Raw genomic sequence first — 13,786 nt, 5'->3', positions numbered from 1 at the left:
CTGGTTAATTGTCCTCCCTTTTAGGAAGTTTCTCCTTAATTCCAGGTTGAATCTCTCCTGGATTAGTTTCCACCCATTGCTTCTTGTCCTGCCCTTCAGGTGCTTTGGAGAATAATCTGACCCCTTCCTCTTTGTGAGGAAGCTTATTGGTAACTATGATTATCACCAAGTGTTTCGTCTTTTTGAGTTTTAATGAATGTATTCTATTCTCAAGGACAAATTCCTTGTGTGTCCAGTCACACTTGGCCACTAAAGAATTCAATTCAATGCTATGCTATTCCATTCCATTCTCATTTCATTCTTATTCTTATTCAGATGAGCCGAGGTGGCGCAGTGGTTAGAGTGCAGCACTGCAGGCTACTTCAGCTGACTGCAGTTCTGCAGTTCGGCTGTTCAAATCCCACCAGGCTCAAGGTTGACTCAGCCTTCCATCCTTCCGAGGTGGGTGAAATTGAGGACCCGGATTGTTGTTGGGGGCGATATGCTGACTCTGTAAACCGCTTAGAGAGGGCTGAAAGCCCTATGAAGCGGTATATAAGTCTAACTGCTATTGCTATTATATTCCCTTTTTCCCTTTTGTCTGTATTTCCCTTCCCTGATTTGAATTGTGAGCCGCCCTGAGTCCCCTTCGGGGGAAAAGGGCAGCAATCAAATCAAATCAAATCAATTTTTCCATTCCCTATTTTTATACCCTATTCCATTCCATTCAATGGATTACTATTACCATGTACAGGTAAATATTAGGTTGAAAGATTATTATGTGCACAAAATATTATTATATATAAGTACGCGTAAATATTCAAAGTTGAAGGATTACTATGTGTACGTAAATAATATTCCAGATTTCTTCTCTCCTGGATTAGCGCTTTTAACATTTTCATTCTTTTTCCCTTCGATTGTAAGCTGCCCCAGAATCCCCTTACAGATAGTCCTCAACTTACAACAGAGGAAGTCAAAGACCGAGGCAGCCTTTGAACCCCAATGGGGCACCAATGAAGTGACCATTCGGAGTTACAACGGCACTGAATCAAAAGGGACGTATGATCATTTTTTTTCTCACTTACGACGGTTGCCGTGACCCCAGGGTCACGCGGACCTAACAAGCAAAGTCAGTGGGGAAGACAGATTCACTTAACAACCGTGTGACAATTTCACAAGTGTAGCGATTCACTTAGCAACGACGGCAAGAAAGGTGGTCAAATGAGGCAAAACTCATTCAACAACTGTCTTGCTTAGCAACAGAAACTTGGGGCTTGATTGTTGTCATAAGTCAAGGACTACCTGTATTTATTGGTGAGATGGGTGGTAGGTAGAATAAATAATAATAATAATAATTTTTCAAAAAGGAGACAGGAAAAACTTGTACAAATGTAATCAATTACTAATATAGAATATTTTTTATAAAAGGAGAAGGGAAACTGGTATAAATGTAATAAATTATAATAAAATCAAATAAATTATATTTTTTTGAAAAAGTGGACGTGAAAATCATGCTCATATAAAGGTATTAAATAAAGTTAATTTAAAAATGAAAAGAAAAAATGAAATAAATAAAATCAAATAATAAAGTAAAATAAAATATAATAAATTAATTAAAATCAAATAATTAAAATAATAACAATAAATAAAATCAAACAATAATAAATAAAATAATAAAATAAAAAATGAAATGAAATAAATGAAATGAAATAAAATAAAATAAATAAAAAATAAAATAAAAAATAAAATAAAATAAATGAAATAAAATAAAAAAATAAAATACAATAAAATAAAATACAATAAAATAAAATAAGATAAAATAATGAAATAAAATAATAAAATAAAACAAAATAAAATAATAAAATAAAACAAAATAAAATAATAAAATAAAACAAAATAAAATAATAAAACAAAACAAAATAAAATAATAAAATAAAACAAAATAAAATAATAAAACAAAACAAAATAAAATAATAAAATAAAACAAAATAAAATAATAAAATAAAATAAAATAAAATAAAAATAGTCTTGGAAGAATAACTGATAGGATTCTGCAACCTGATCCCAATACAGTAAAATTGGCCTACATTCATTACATTCAAATTATATATATATATTTTAAAAGGCATGGGGAGAATCTTTTCTTCTTCCCCCACCAATTCCTCCTCTCCCCGCCTTGCTCTGTGTCCAAACTCACGTGTGGCCGGCTGGCTCAGCTGTGGGAGGGAGGGAGGGAGAGAGAGAGGACTCCTGAGCTGAGCAAGGCAGCAGCTGTGTGCACAGCACACACCCAGGGGTGTGCAAGGGGGTGTGTGGGTGTGTTTGCTCACCCACTGGGGGGTGTGGGGGGGAGTGGAGAGTCATGTTTAGATAAGTGCAGCCGTGCCAAAAGGAGGAGGCAGGCTGGGAAGTTTGCCGCAGACACGCTGGCGCCTCTGTACACCTGGGGAAGCTCAGGTTAAATGCGGTGCACATTCCAGAGCCGCGCATACAGCTGATTGAAAGAGTAACAAACAGGCCAGCCGAGCCAGGCTCCAGATGGGCTGGGTGGGAGCCAGAGGTGTTGGGGGGAGGGGGGGAGAGAAGAAGGGGAGGGGGAGGGAAGCCCAGGGATGAGCAGGGCACTGCGCTGAGCAAACACCACCAACTTATGCTCTGGCTATGCGCTGCTCCAGACTAGGGATATATGTGTACTCTCACACAGCAAGAGCCAACAAAAGCCTCTTTCCTGAATTGGGGAGGAAAAATGATCCACAAGGAGAACGAGAGAATAACACGATTGGAGGGACCTCTGGAGGTCTTCTAGTCCAACCCTCCTTCCCCAAGCAGGAGAGCCTACACCGTTTCTGACAGAGGGCAGTCCAGTCTCTTCTTAAAAAAAACTCCAGGGATGGAGAACCCAGAACCTCTGAAGGCAGCTTCTGTTCCGCTAATTCAATATTTCTTAACCTTGGCGACTTTAAGTCCTGTGGACTTCAACTCCCAGAATTCCCCAGCCAGATGTTAAGCGAATTTCTGCGCTTGCCGTGTGACTCACTTGGTCATTAAGTGAACCCAGCTTTCTCCAGGGACAATACTTGGCGGAAGCCAGATGTGAAGATTGAAAATGGGGAAACCCTGGCTGGAACATTTCCAACTCTCATAAATGCATGCCAAATTTTGACCCAGGTTGCTGCACCGGTCGTAACAGCGAAGACTGGTCGTAAGTCACTATTGGTCAGAGATCAGATGATTCTATGGGACGTAAATAGTAAATTTATTTTTAGCCAATTATAATAACAACAAGGAAATGTCAATGGACATTGTTTAACAATATATACATGCTATAGTATTGGCTAAAGTAACTTGGATATAAATTCTAAATAGTGAATTGGGGGCGAAAAGGGGGGAGGGAAAGGTTTAGAAACTTTATTAATCGACTTTTACTTAAAAGATGCCATAAAGGTGTAATGTTATTGGAGGGTTTTTTTTGAAATTAGCTAATGAATGCCCTTATGTGGCTGTGTCTTTAAGTATGAAGGATTTGAGGTAAAAGCACGTTCAAATAATTGTAGTCAAATGAGAATTGTGGTACCTTGATAGTAAGATATACAAAGATTTTTTGATTTAAAGGGTATCATCTAATATGAACTATCAGTAATGACTGTGGAGGAAAAATGCACGAAAGTTACCTGTAACCAATCGACACGCTTTCTACAAGATGTAATGAAGGATGATTCTTTTTTTGTGTGTGAGTTTTTTGTTCAATTAAAATTTAAAAAAACTTTTTTAAAAAAGAAAGAAATCAGATTATTCTGATTGGCCAAGAGGAACATGTGTGGAGATGGCAGAACTAAAGTTCAGGTTATCAGCAGGACTGAACCACACCTGCATACCTGCATAATATTACATTTTCACCAGCTTGAGCAGTGGGTGGGACTATCAATCAATCAGTCAGAGCAAAGCTGGAAGGGGCCTTGGAGGTCTTCTAGCCCAGTGTTTTTCAACCTTGGCAACTTGAAGATGTCTGGACTTCAACTCCCAGAATTACCCAGCCAGCGAATGCTGGCTGGGGAATTCTGGGAGTTGAAGTCCAGACATCTTCAAGTTGCCAAGGTTGAAAAACACTGTTCTAGCCCAACCCCCTGCTCAAGTGGGAGACCCCCATATCATTCTAGACAAGGGGCTATCCAATCGCTTCTTGAAAACCACTGATGGAGCACCAACAACCTCTGGTGGCAAGCAGTTCCACTGGTTAATTGTCCTCACTATTAGGAAGTTTCTCCTTAATTGCTTCTCTCCTTGATTAGTTTCCACCCATTGCTTCTTGCTCTACCCTCAGGTGCCTTGGAGAATAGCTTGACTCCCTCTTCTTTGGGGCACCCCCTGAGATATTGGAAGACTGCTGTCACATCCCCCCTAGTCCTTCTTCTCTAGCCAAACCCAAATCTTAAGTAAGACCACATCTAGAATCCTGCATCCAGTTTTGGTCACCACACTATAAACAAGATGTGGAGACTCTAGAAAGAGTGCAGAGAAGAGCAACCAGGATGATGAGGAGAATGGAGGCTCAAACATACGATGGACGGCTGCAGGAACTGGGCCTGGCTAGTCTAGGGAAGAGAAGGACCAGGGGAGACAGGAGAGCATCTTCCAATATTTGAGGGGCTGCCAGAGAGGAGGAAGGGGGGCAACCTCTTCTCCAAAGCCCCCAAAGGCCAGAGAAGGATCAATGGATGGAAACTGGCCAAGGAGAGATTCAACCTGGAAATAAGGAGGAATTTCCCGACAGTGAGGACTATCAACCCATGGAACAGAAGTTGCCTTCAGAAGTTGTGGGAGCTTCATCTCTGGAGGCTTTCAAGAAGAGACTGGAATGGTTTCAGAAATGGTGTAGGGTCTCCTGCTTGGGAGGGGGGTTGGACTAGATGACCTATAAGGTCCCTTCCAACTCTGTTAATCTGAATCTATCTAAGATGATCAAAGGCCTGGATACTAAAACATACAATGAACGGTTGCAGGAACTGGGCCTGGCTGGTCTAGGGAAGAGAAGGACCAGGGGAGACAGGAGAGCATCTTCCAATATTTGAAGGGCTTCCCCCAGAGAGGAGGAGGGGGTCAAGCTATTTTCCAAAGCCACTGAAGGCCAGACAAGGAAGAATGGATGGAAACTGACCAAGGAGAGATTCAACCTGGAAATTAGGAAGAACTTTCTGACAGTGAGAACCATCAACCCATGGAACAGAAGTTGCCTTCGGAAGTTGTGGGAGCTTCATCACTGGAGGCTTTCAAGAAGAGACTGGACTGCCCTCTATCAGAAACGGTGTAGGGTCTCCTGCTGGGGAGGGGGGTTGGACTAGATGACCTCCAAGATCCCTTCCCACACTGTTAATCCGGCCACCCGATCCATGTTTTAGTCCCCAGGCCTTTAATCATCTGAGTTGCTCTTCTCTGCAAAGTCCTAAATCGTCTTGTTCTTCTCCAGTTCCCCAATCCAGCTGTGCTCCACGTAGCAAACTGTGCCCCCCCCCCCAGCCTAGCAGCTGCACCACCAGTTCACGGAATTGACTTCACCACCTCTTGCGACTGGCAACGACTGGTTCCTTCCCACTCAAGCGGCAGCATTACTCACAACCCTTGAGCACAACTCTTAACGCACCCAGTTTCTGCAGAAAGTCGCCTAGCAATGGGTGCTACACCCAGGAACTCCTCCCCCCCCCCCAAAAAAAAGGCACCATAAGGCCTTCGGATTTTCAGGCTCAGTTTCCCAGAGTTGCAATGGGAAGAAGAGGGGAAGGTGGCAAGGGCAAAGAATATAGGACATTAAAATGGGACTGTTGTAAGTCAAAGACTACATGGGACTTAATTTCCCCAATTGTGAAATGAGCCAGAAGCCTCCGAAGAATTGGGCCGCTGATTCTATATAGTAGATTAAAGGAATTGTGATGAACATCGAACAGTAAGGATTGTTATTTAGAGACAATTAAGGATAACCCAAGGCAAGATATGGAAAAATGGAGAGGGGACATGAAATATGCTTACAATGGGGAATTACTGACATTTAAAGACAGAATCACAAATTTGGGTCGTGTAAGGATGCCTAATTATATAAATATAATGATGAGAATAGCTGGGAATTAATTGTAACCAGATCTACATCTAGGCCAGACTGGGGTGAGTTAAAATACAATTACTATATAAGTATACTTTTTGTTTTTCTCCCGTTTAAAGAAAAAGGAGGAAGATATGTATATTAAAATTAAATATGTATATTGAAAAGGAATTATAAAGACAATCAACATAAAACGGAGCTTGCTCAGAGGCTGAAATACACCAAGTAAATGAGAGGAAGAGTGGGAAGTAGAGGAGGGAGGGAAGAAAGGAGGTAGGGAAGAGGAGGAGAGAAAGGAGGAGTGGAAAGGGGAGAGAGGAAAAGGAGAGAGGAAGGGGAAGAGAAGGATGACAGAGGGAAGAAAGGAGGTAGGGAAGAGGAGAGAAAGGAGGAGTGGAAAGGGGAGAGAGAAGGAGAGAGGAAGGGGAAGTAGAGAAGGATGACAGAGGGAAGAAAGGAGGTAGGGAAGAGGAGGAGAGAAAGGAGGAGTGTAAAGGGGAGAGAGGAGGAGAGAGGAAGGAGAAGTAGAGAAGGATGACAGAGGGAAGAAAGGAGGTAGGGAAGAGGAGGAGAGAAAGGAGGAGTGGAAAGGGGAGAGAGGAGAAGGAGAGAGGAAGGGGAAGTAGAGAAGGATGACAGAGGGAAGAAAGGAGGTAGAGGAGGGGAGGAGAGAGGGAGAAGAAAGTGATGAATAAGGTACAAATATGGTGTATGGAAAGCAGAAGAGCCAATAATTGTTTAATTGTTTTTTGGGAGTTGAAAGTAAGACAATTGATGTAACCATGTAATAATATAATGTTGGCTATGTAATAATATACATATGATTATGTGTTATGAAAATGAAAGATATAAAAAACTTTATCAAAAAAGTAAAATAAAAAGAATTTGGCAGCTGGGCTGACAGGTTTGAGTAGGACGCTCTTTGGAGTGAATGCAGGTAGGTTCTCGACTTAGGACCACAAATGTGCCCCAAATTTCTGTTGTTAAGGGGGGGGTTTGCCTCGTTTTATGGCTTTTTCTTGCCACAGTCGTTAAGTGAATCCCAGCAGTTAGTCACATGGTTGTTGAGCGAACCTGGCTTCCCAGATTGACTTGGCTTGCCAGGAGGTCGAAAAAGGGGAAATCACGTGACCCCCCGGACGCTGCGACCGTCGTAAATGTGAGTCAGTTGCCAAAACGGTCTGAATTTTGACCACAGGGAGGCTGCAACGGTCATAAGTGTGAGAACTTGTCATTCATCACTTTTTCCCCAGTTATTTAACTTTGGTCACTAAACAGACCGCTGTAAGTCAAGGACTACATGGGACTTAATTTTCCCCAATTGTGAAGTCAGTGGAACAAACCAGCCTTCTGAGGTCAATGGGGGATGGGGGGGGCTGCATCTGTTGGAGATTGGGTAGCCATTTGTGATGAACAGAGGATCTCTGCACTGGGTTGGACTAGAAGACCTCTAAGGTCCCCTTCAGCCCTAGAATTCAGATTCTCCTGCCAACTAATCCTTCGGGCAATCATCGCTAAGAAGGGTCGCCCTCTCTCAGTATTTTTACCAGGACTGGCATATCCTAAATACATAGAACCCTAGGCCTGGAGGGGAACCCTCGGAGGTCATCTAGTCCAACCCCCTTGGCTCCAGGCTGGAGACCTACCATCCCTGGTCAGCGCTTTTTCATTCCCAGCCTGAGGGAGACAAAAGTTTAGCCTCTTCTTCTTCTTCTTCACTCACGCATTCCCATAAAACACAACTTCCTGTCCCTTTAAACCTGTGGACTTTTAACAATAGGGAATTCTGGGAGTTGAAGTCCACAAAGCACCCGGAATCAACTGCTCTAGTTGTAATTGACAGCCCATTCCTCGGCCTACGATTGGTGGGGGCTTCCACTCTGACCGCCTCTTCCACCATGCCTCCTCCCCCCCCTCCATATAGGTGTGTGACATCAAACCCAAGATAGCAATAGCAATAGCAGTTAGACTTATATACCGCTTCATAGGGCTTTCAGCCCTCTCTAAGCGTTTTACAGAGTCAGCATATTGCCCCCAACAATCTGGGTCCTCATTTTACCCACCTCGGAAGGATGGAAGGCTGAGTCAACCCTGAGCTGGTGAGATTTGAACCGCCGAACTGCAAAACTGCAGTCAGCTGAAGTAGCCTGCAGTGCTGCATTTAACCACTGTGCCACCTCGGCTCTATTCCCCCCCAACAAGTGTAGTTTGGATCCAGGGTTCTTCCCCAAGCCCCCTCCACCTAACCAGCATAGCCTGAGGCCTGAAAGGGGGGGGTCTCCCCAACACTCCTCCAACCCCTCCTTCCCAGCCCCAATAAAACACGTCACAAAAACAGCATTTTTTTCACAGCAATATGCATTTGTTCCCTATAATAAGAGCCAAAAAAACCAAAATAACTATGGTAGAAAAATATTCTCAGAAATAGGAACATTGTAATATACAATACAGCCCCATTCTCAGAAAACTGAGAAATATTCGCGGGAGGTCTGAGTCCCTGCTTTTGGGAAAGCAGAGGGGGGGGGGGGGGAAAGGCACTGTCCCATATATCAATTCTGTGAGTTGAAGTCCAGAAGTCATCCAAGGGGGGGTCAACCCTTCCCCATGTTGGCTCAGGAATTCTGGGAGTTGAAGTCCAGAAGTTCATCAGAGGGGCCCAACCCCATTGGGATGGTACTATTTTAAGTCCCAATTCTAGCGGGTTTCGTCCCGTCCGGAATTAAAAGCACCGTCGTTGTTATCTTGACCCTCCGAAAACCAGTTTCCATCTGCCGCGTCCAACTCAAATCTCGGGAGAGAAGGAAATGGGGGTAGAGACAGAGAACCCCCCCCACACTAATCGCCACCAAAGCGCCCCGTTTTCCCAGCCATTGGAGGGATAAAAGAAGCATTTCAAGCAGATCTCTTTGGCGAGGCCGATCAATGGATCTTCAGCGGCATAAGATTCGGTCGTCCGGGCTAACGCAAGCAGGCTGTTTGGGAAAAATCAAAAATAACAGTTAAAAAAAAGATTCAGCAGTTGTGTTGCCATCTGCCCCTTTTCTCCCAGGGGCAAAAAAAATAAATAAATTCAGCCGTCAATTAATTGTACGGGTTTCGGTGGTGAAAAGAGGAACGGCGTTGAGACCAGTGTGAGGTCAACATGGTTCAAGAGTGTTGTGAAACTCGGAAACGGACATGCCTCTAAAAAAGGCATTTTTTTTTTTAATCTAGAGATTTCTTTTCTCGCAAGTGGTTCATTTCGTTCTCTTTTAAGATCGGAAAAGAAGGAATCAGAATACAATTTTAGTTTTGGGGGAAATGGTGCAAACGGTTAAGATGGTAGAAATAAGAAATCGGGGAATTGTAAAAGGCATAGGAGAAGAATTAGGATAGAGCGATAAGAAGATAGGAAAAGTAAGATACACAAATGTTAAGAAAAGGATAGACAACGTAATAAAGGTAATAGGATTGTCTGATACGAATGATTAAACATAAAACAACTAAAGGAGTAAGAAACAAGGTGGCCACAAATGTAAAATTAGAATGCATAGTAGGGGAAACAATTATAAGGACGCACCGATAGTGCAGTTCCAGTGTTGTTTGTAAGTTATGTGTACGTTTTTGTTGATCTGTTTTAAGTGTTTAAAATAAGAAATAAAAAATATGTTAAAAAAAAAAGATTGGAAAAGCCACAGAAAACATAAATAAAATGCCAGAATCACAACAACAATTATGCCCTTTACTGGCATAATTAAAAGAATCCTTCATATCGCCATTAAATTAAAAAGTCAATAAATTAAATTAATTAATTAAATTAAATAAACAAACTTGGATTTATGACGGGGTACGTTATAAAGGGAATGGACAGCATATACAGGTACGTCCTCAACCTACAACCTCAATCCAGCCCAATATTTTGGATGCCTAAGTGAGACATTTGTTAAAGTTGAGTTTTCGCCCCGCTTTACGAACTTCCTTGCCCACCGTTGTTAAGCGAGTCACTGCAGCCGGATTAAGTTAGTAACCAGGTTGTTAAACGAATTTGACTTTCCCCCATTGACTTTGCTTTGGAAGGTCACCCAAAGGAGATCACTTGACACACACACACCCCAGGACACGGCAACGGTCGTAAGTACGAGTCAGTTGCCGAGCATTTGAGTTTTGATCACGTGACCCGTCGTATCTGTGAAAAATGGGTCACAAGTCACATTTTTCAGTGCCGTTGTAACTTTGAACGCGACTACCTGTAAACAAAACTGGGGGTGTATAATTGGGGGCGGGGAGATGAACAGCTGTAAGAAGGGAGTTCTAGAGAAAGAATTTATTTTTTATAAAAGTATAAAAATATTAGGAACTTTAAAAAAAAAACCTTTCTCCATCAAGGGTGATAACAATTCTGAAGGTGCCTGGTGAATTACGGAGAAATTGTTATTAATCTCAAGATCCTAAAAGTGGTTTTTTCCCCCCCACTTAAGAGAGGATTCTTCTGCCTGTGTGGCTCCCCAATTCTACCCAAAAGGCAAAAAACTTTCTTAAAAGTTTTTTGTCTTGCTAGAGAAGTGTTGTCACCTCAAAAGGGGGTACCAGATTCCCCCTGGATTTGCAACTATCAAAAATTGAGCAAAAGTTCCTTTCTACATTCTGCAAAAACGTGGGCCCTGGCTAGTCAATGCCCACCAGAAGGGCTGGCAAGGGATGGCACTGGTGGGGGGAGAAATGCCTCTCGCATAATTCACCCTTCCCAAACAGAATTCCTGTTCTGTGGGTCGCGAATTTATTTGGAGACGGGCACGAGACACACACACACACACACACATCCCCAGGCCAGCAACAGGAACATGGAATTGGCACAAAGCCTACAACAGATTGCTCAGGAGCCTGGCAGTGCCCCGGGGAAAAACTTGGGCGCTGCGGTGGGGCAGACGGGACACAACACCCCCCCCCACTGCACTCTTGCTGCGCGTGTCCTGGGTGTGTGGGGCAGATGGACACAATGATCGTGCCACCCGTGATTCTGAGCACGGGTGGCACGAACCCACGGAGCCATTGCGGCGCGATTTGGAGGGGCAGATGGGCAGGAACCCACGGAGCCCCCGTTATGTCACCCTATCTCCTCTCTCCTGGGGGGGGGGAGGAATCTTCCCTGGTGGGGAGAGGCTCACCTCGGCTCCTCCAGCCGGCTCGTCCACGCCCCGCGGAGAGGGCGCCCCGGTGCCCAGCGGGTCCTGCAACTCCAGCTGGAGATCCCAATGTAATCGATGACGTGCTGGAGGATCTCCACCTTGGAGACGCGGCGATGGCGGGGCAAGGTGGGCACCAGCGCGGCCAGGCGCGAGTAGCAGCCCTTCATGTCCAGGAGGAGCGAGGCGGCGGCGGCAGCGGCGGCTTGATCGGGGCCGAGGGGCAATCCCCGGGAAGGGGCGCTGCCCACGCGGGACAGCGACACGCTCTGCTCCGAGAGGCACCGCGGCAAAGGCTCGCCCCCCGCGCCCTTGAGACCGCAGCTGGGGCCGGGCGACGCGGCGGGGGCTGCTGGCACCACCTTCATAGCCGGGAGACGCGAACGGACGCAACTGCGAGGACAAAACACCAGCACGCAAGCAGCCGCCCGCCGAACGCAGTCGCGAATGGCGCTCTGGAGGCGGAGAGGCGGCTTTTATACCGTTCGGAACGGCGGGGCGGAGCCACAGGGAGCCAATGACAGGAGAGGGGCGCGGTTTCCCCGCTTTCATTGATGGGACTCGCGTGTCCTCCGGCAACGCGGGTTTTGCCCCCTCTGCTGGTCGTGGGGAAGGGGGCGAGGGAGGGGATGGGGGCCAGGTGCAAGTGGAGGGCGCCCCGGGACATGTAGTCGGGGTGGGGGGGAGGTTGAAAGGAGTTGATGGACAGCTTTGACACTTCTCCCTCCGCTTCCCCGTCGCCGGGACCCGCAGAGACGGAAACAAACGCGTGTCTGAACATTCCTTTTCTCGCCTCCTCTTCCGCACCTCGAGGCTTTCCCCTTCCTCCCCCATCCGCAAATTTATTGGGGAGGGGGAATCGCATTGAACCTCGAAGAATTCAGCTATGCGATGCTCCGGAGGAATTTTGCTTGGGGTGTGTGTGAGAGAGGGGGGATAGACGACTACAAAACCCATGCCTTCCACTCCGCCGGCTGCCAGGAGGAGGATGAACTGGAGCTGCGTCACGAGGCATCAGGAGGGCGCTAGGCTGAGGAATGACCACCTAGATGGGGGGTTTTCTTTGCCCCACCCACCACTTTCCTGGGGGTTCCTTCAACGCCCTCCCCACCCTGGGGGGAAAAACTGCGGCACGGGAACGATGACAAGCCAGCATCTTATCTTGGCTTCATCTACTTGGGCTTGTGGTGTGAAGGGAGCCACCGAATGCGGCACAGGAGGATGGATACGCCAGTCCTCATCTTGGTCTCCTGGGTTCCATCAAGTTCTCCTGCTTGAGCAGGGGGCTGGACTAGATGATCTCCAAGGTCCCTTCCAACTCTTTTTATTCTGTCGTTCTGTAAGGGTCTCCTGCTTGAGCAGGGGGCTGGACTAGATGATCTCCAAGGTCCCTTCCAACTCTTGTTATTCTGTAATTCTGTAAGGGTCTCCTGCTTGAGCAGAGGGCTGGACTAGAAGACTCCAAGGTCCCTTCCAACTGTTATTCTGCAAGGGTCTCCTGCCTGTGGAGGGGGATCAGAAGACCCCCAAAGTCTCTTCCAGCTGTATTCTATTAGAATTAGAGTTCTAAGCTTCACACACACGCGTCGTCTCAAGTTGTCCCTGGCAGGAATCGTGTTGAGGTGGATGACTGAACCATTTAGTGATCACAATCTACCTTGGTGTGTGTATGTGTGCCATTGTGTCATTTTGCGTTTTGTTATTGACTGCATTTGTGTGTGAGTGTCATTTTGTCTGTTATGTTATCTGTGTGTGTCATTTACTGTGTTTGTGTGTCTTATATAATGTGTGTTTTGAGTGTTATCATTTACTGTGTATTTGTGAATTGTGTTGTTTTGTGTGTGCGCGCGCGCAATCGACCTGAATTGCCAGGCCGGCGAAGAGGCTCTTCAATGATACCAACATCCACGCGAAAAGCTTCCCACGCCACGGGCGCTAGCCGCGGGTCGCAAGGAAGGTCGCTGCGTGGTCTCCCGTCCCGCCATCCGAATGCAACCGTGTCCTTTCGCACGTGCCTTCTCACTCCCGCCCCCCCTCCCCTCCAAAGAAAACCCTTCGGCTCTTGCACCGATTCCCACCTCCCGCTTTACGTTCGCACGACCACCGGCTCCTTCGCAGGACCTCGACCTGGAAGGCTGCCACTTCGAGCCGGTTTCCCACAGCCGGCCCCGCCGCTTCCCTGCCTTGACAAGCTGCTCAGACCTTCAGACGCCAAGGCCCGTGACGTCACCCATTCATAAAAATCCCCAGCGCTGTCAGCTTGGCGCCTGGCGGCCGGTGCCCATGGCAACCGGAAGAGCGCGGGGCGGGGTCAGTCGGGGAGCGTCTCCTCCCGCCGCGCTCTTCCATTCACCTGTCAGGCCGCCCTGGGAGACCAGAGAGGCGCTTTTATCATGCCTCCCTCCCCCGCCCCAAGCCACCTCCCGCACCTCCGAAGCCCGTGGAAGGTGGCCCACCCACCCACCCCCCGCCCAAAACTGAGCCCAAACTTTCTGCACCTAAGCCAGATGCTTGTTTTCGCTCCGTTTTATGTCCTTTCTTGCCACCGTTGTTA

At 46.4% G+C, this 13,786-nt stretch overlaps 1 protein-coding gene across 1 annotated transcript; it reads right to left on the bottom strand.

The window, feature by feature from the left end:
• Window positions 1-8,883: 8,883 nt before the first annotated feature.
• Window positions 8,884-11,667, bottom strand: ID1 (inhibitor of DNA binding 1). Its single transcript, XM_014072859.2, is given in 3 exon segments — window positions 8,884-9,042; window positions 11,215-11,303; window positions 11,306-11,667. Coding segments are annotated over 3 exon segments (426 nt in total). The 5' UTR covers window positions 11,601-11,667; the 3' UTR covers window positions 8,884-9,000.
• Between the last annotated feature and the right edge of the window lie 2,119 nt (window positions 11,668-13,786).

This window comes from Thamnophis sirtalis, unplaced genomic scaffold (genome assembly GCF_051295495.1).
Source record: "Thamnophis sirtalis isolate CommonGarterSnake01/CBP01778 unplaced genomic scaffold, rThaSir2_p1.2 scaffold_7, whole genome shotgun sequence".
NCBI classification, from domain to species: Eukaryota; Metazoa; Chordata; class Lepidosauria; order Squamata; family Natricidae; genus Thamnophis; species Thamnophis sirtalis.
Note: the sequence above shows the minus strand (reverse complement) of the source record. Positions and strands in the feature narration are given on the sequence as shown.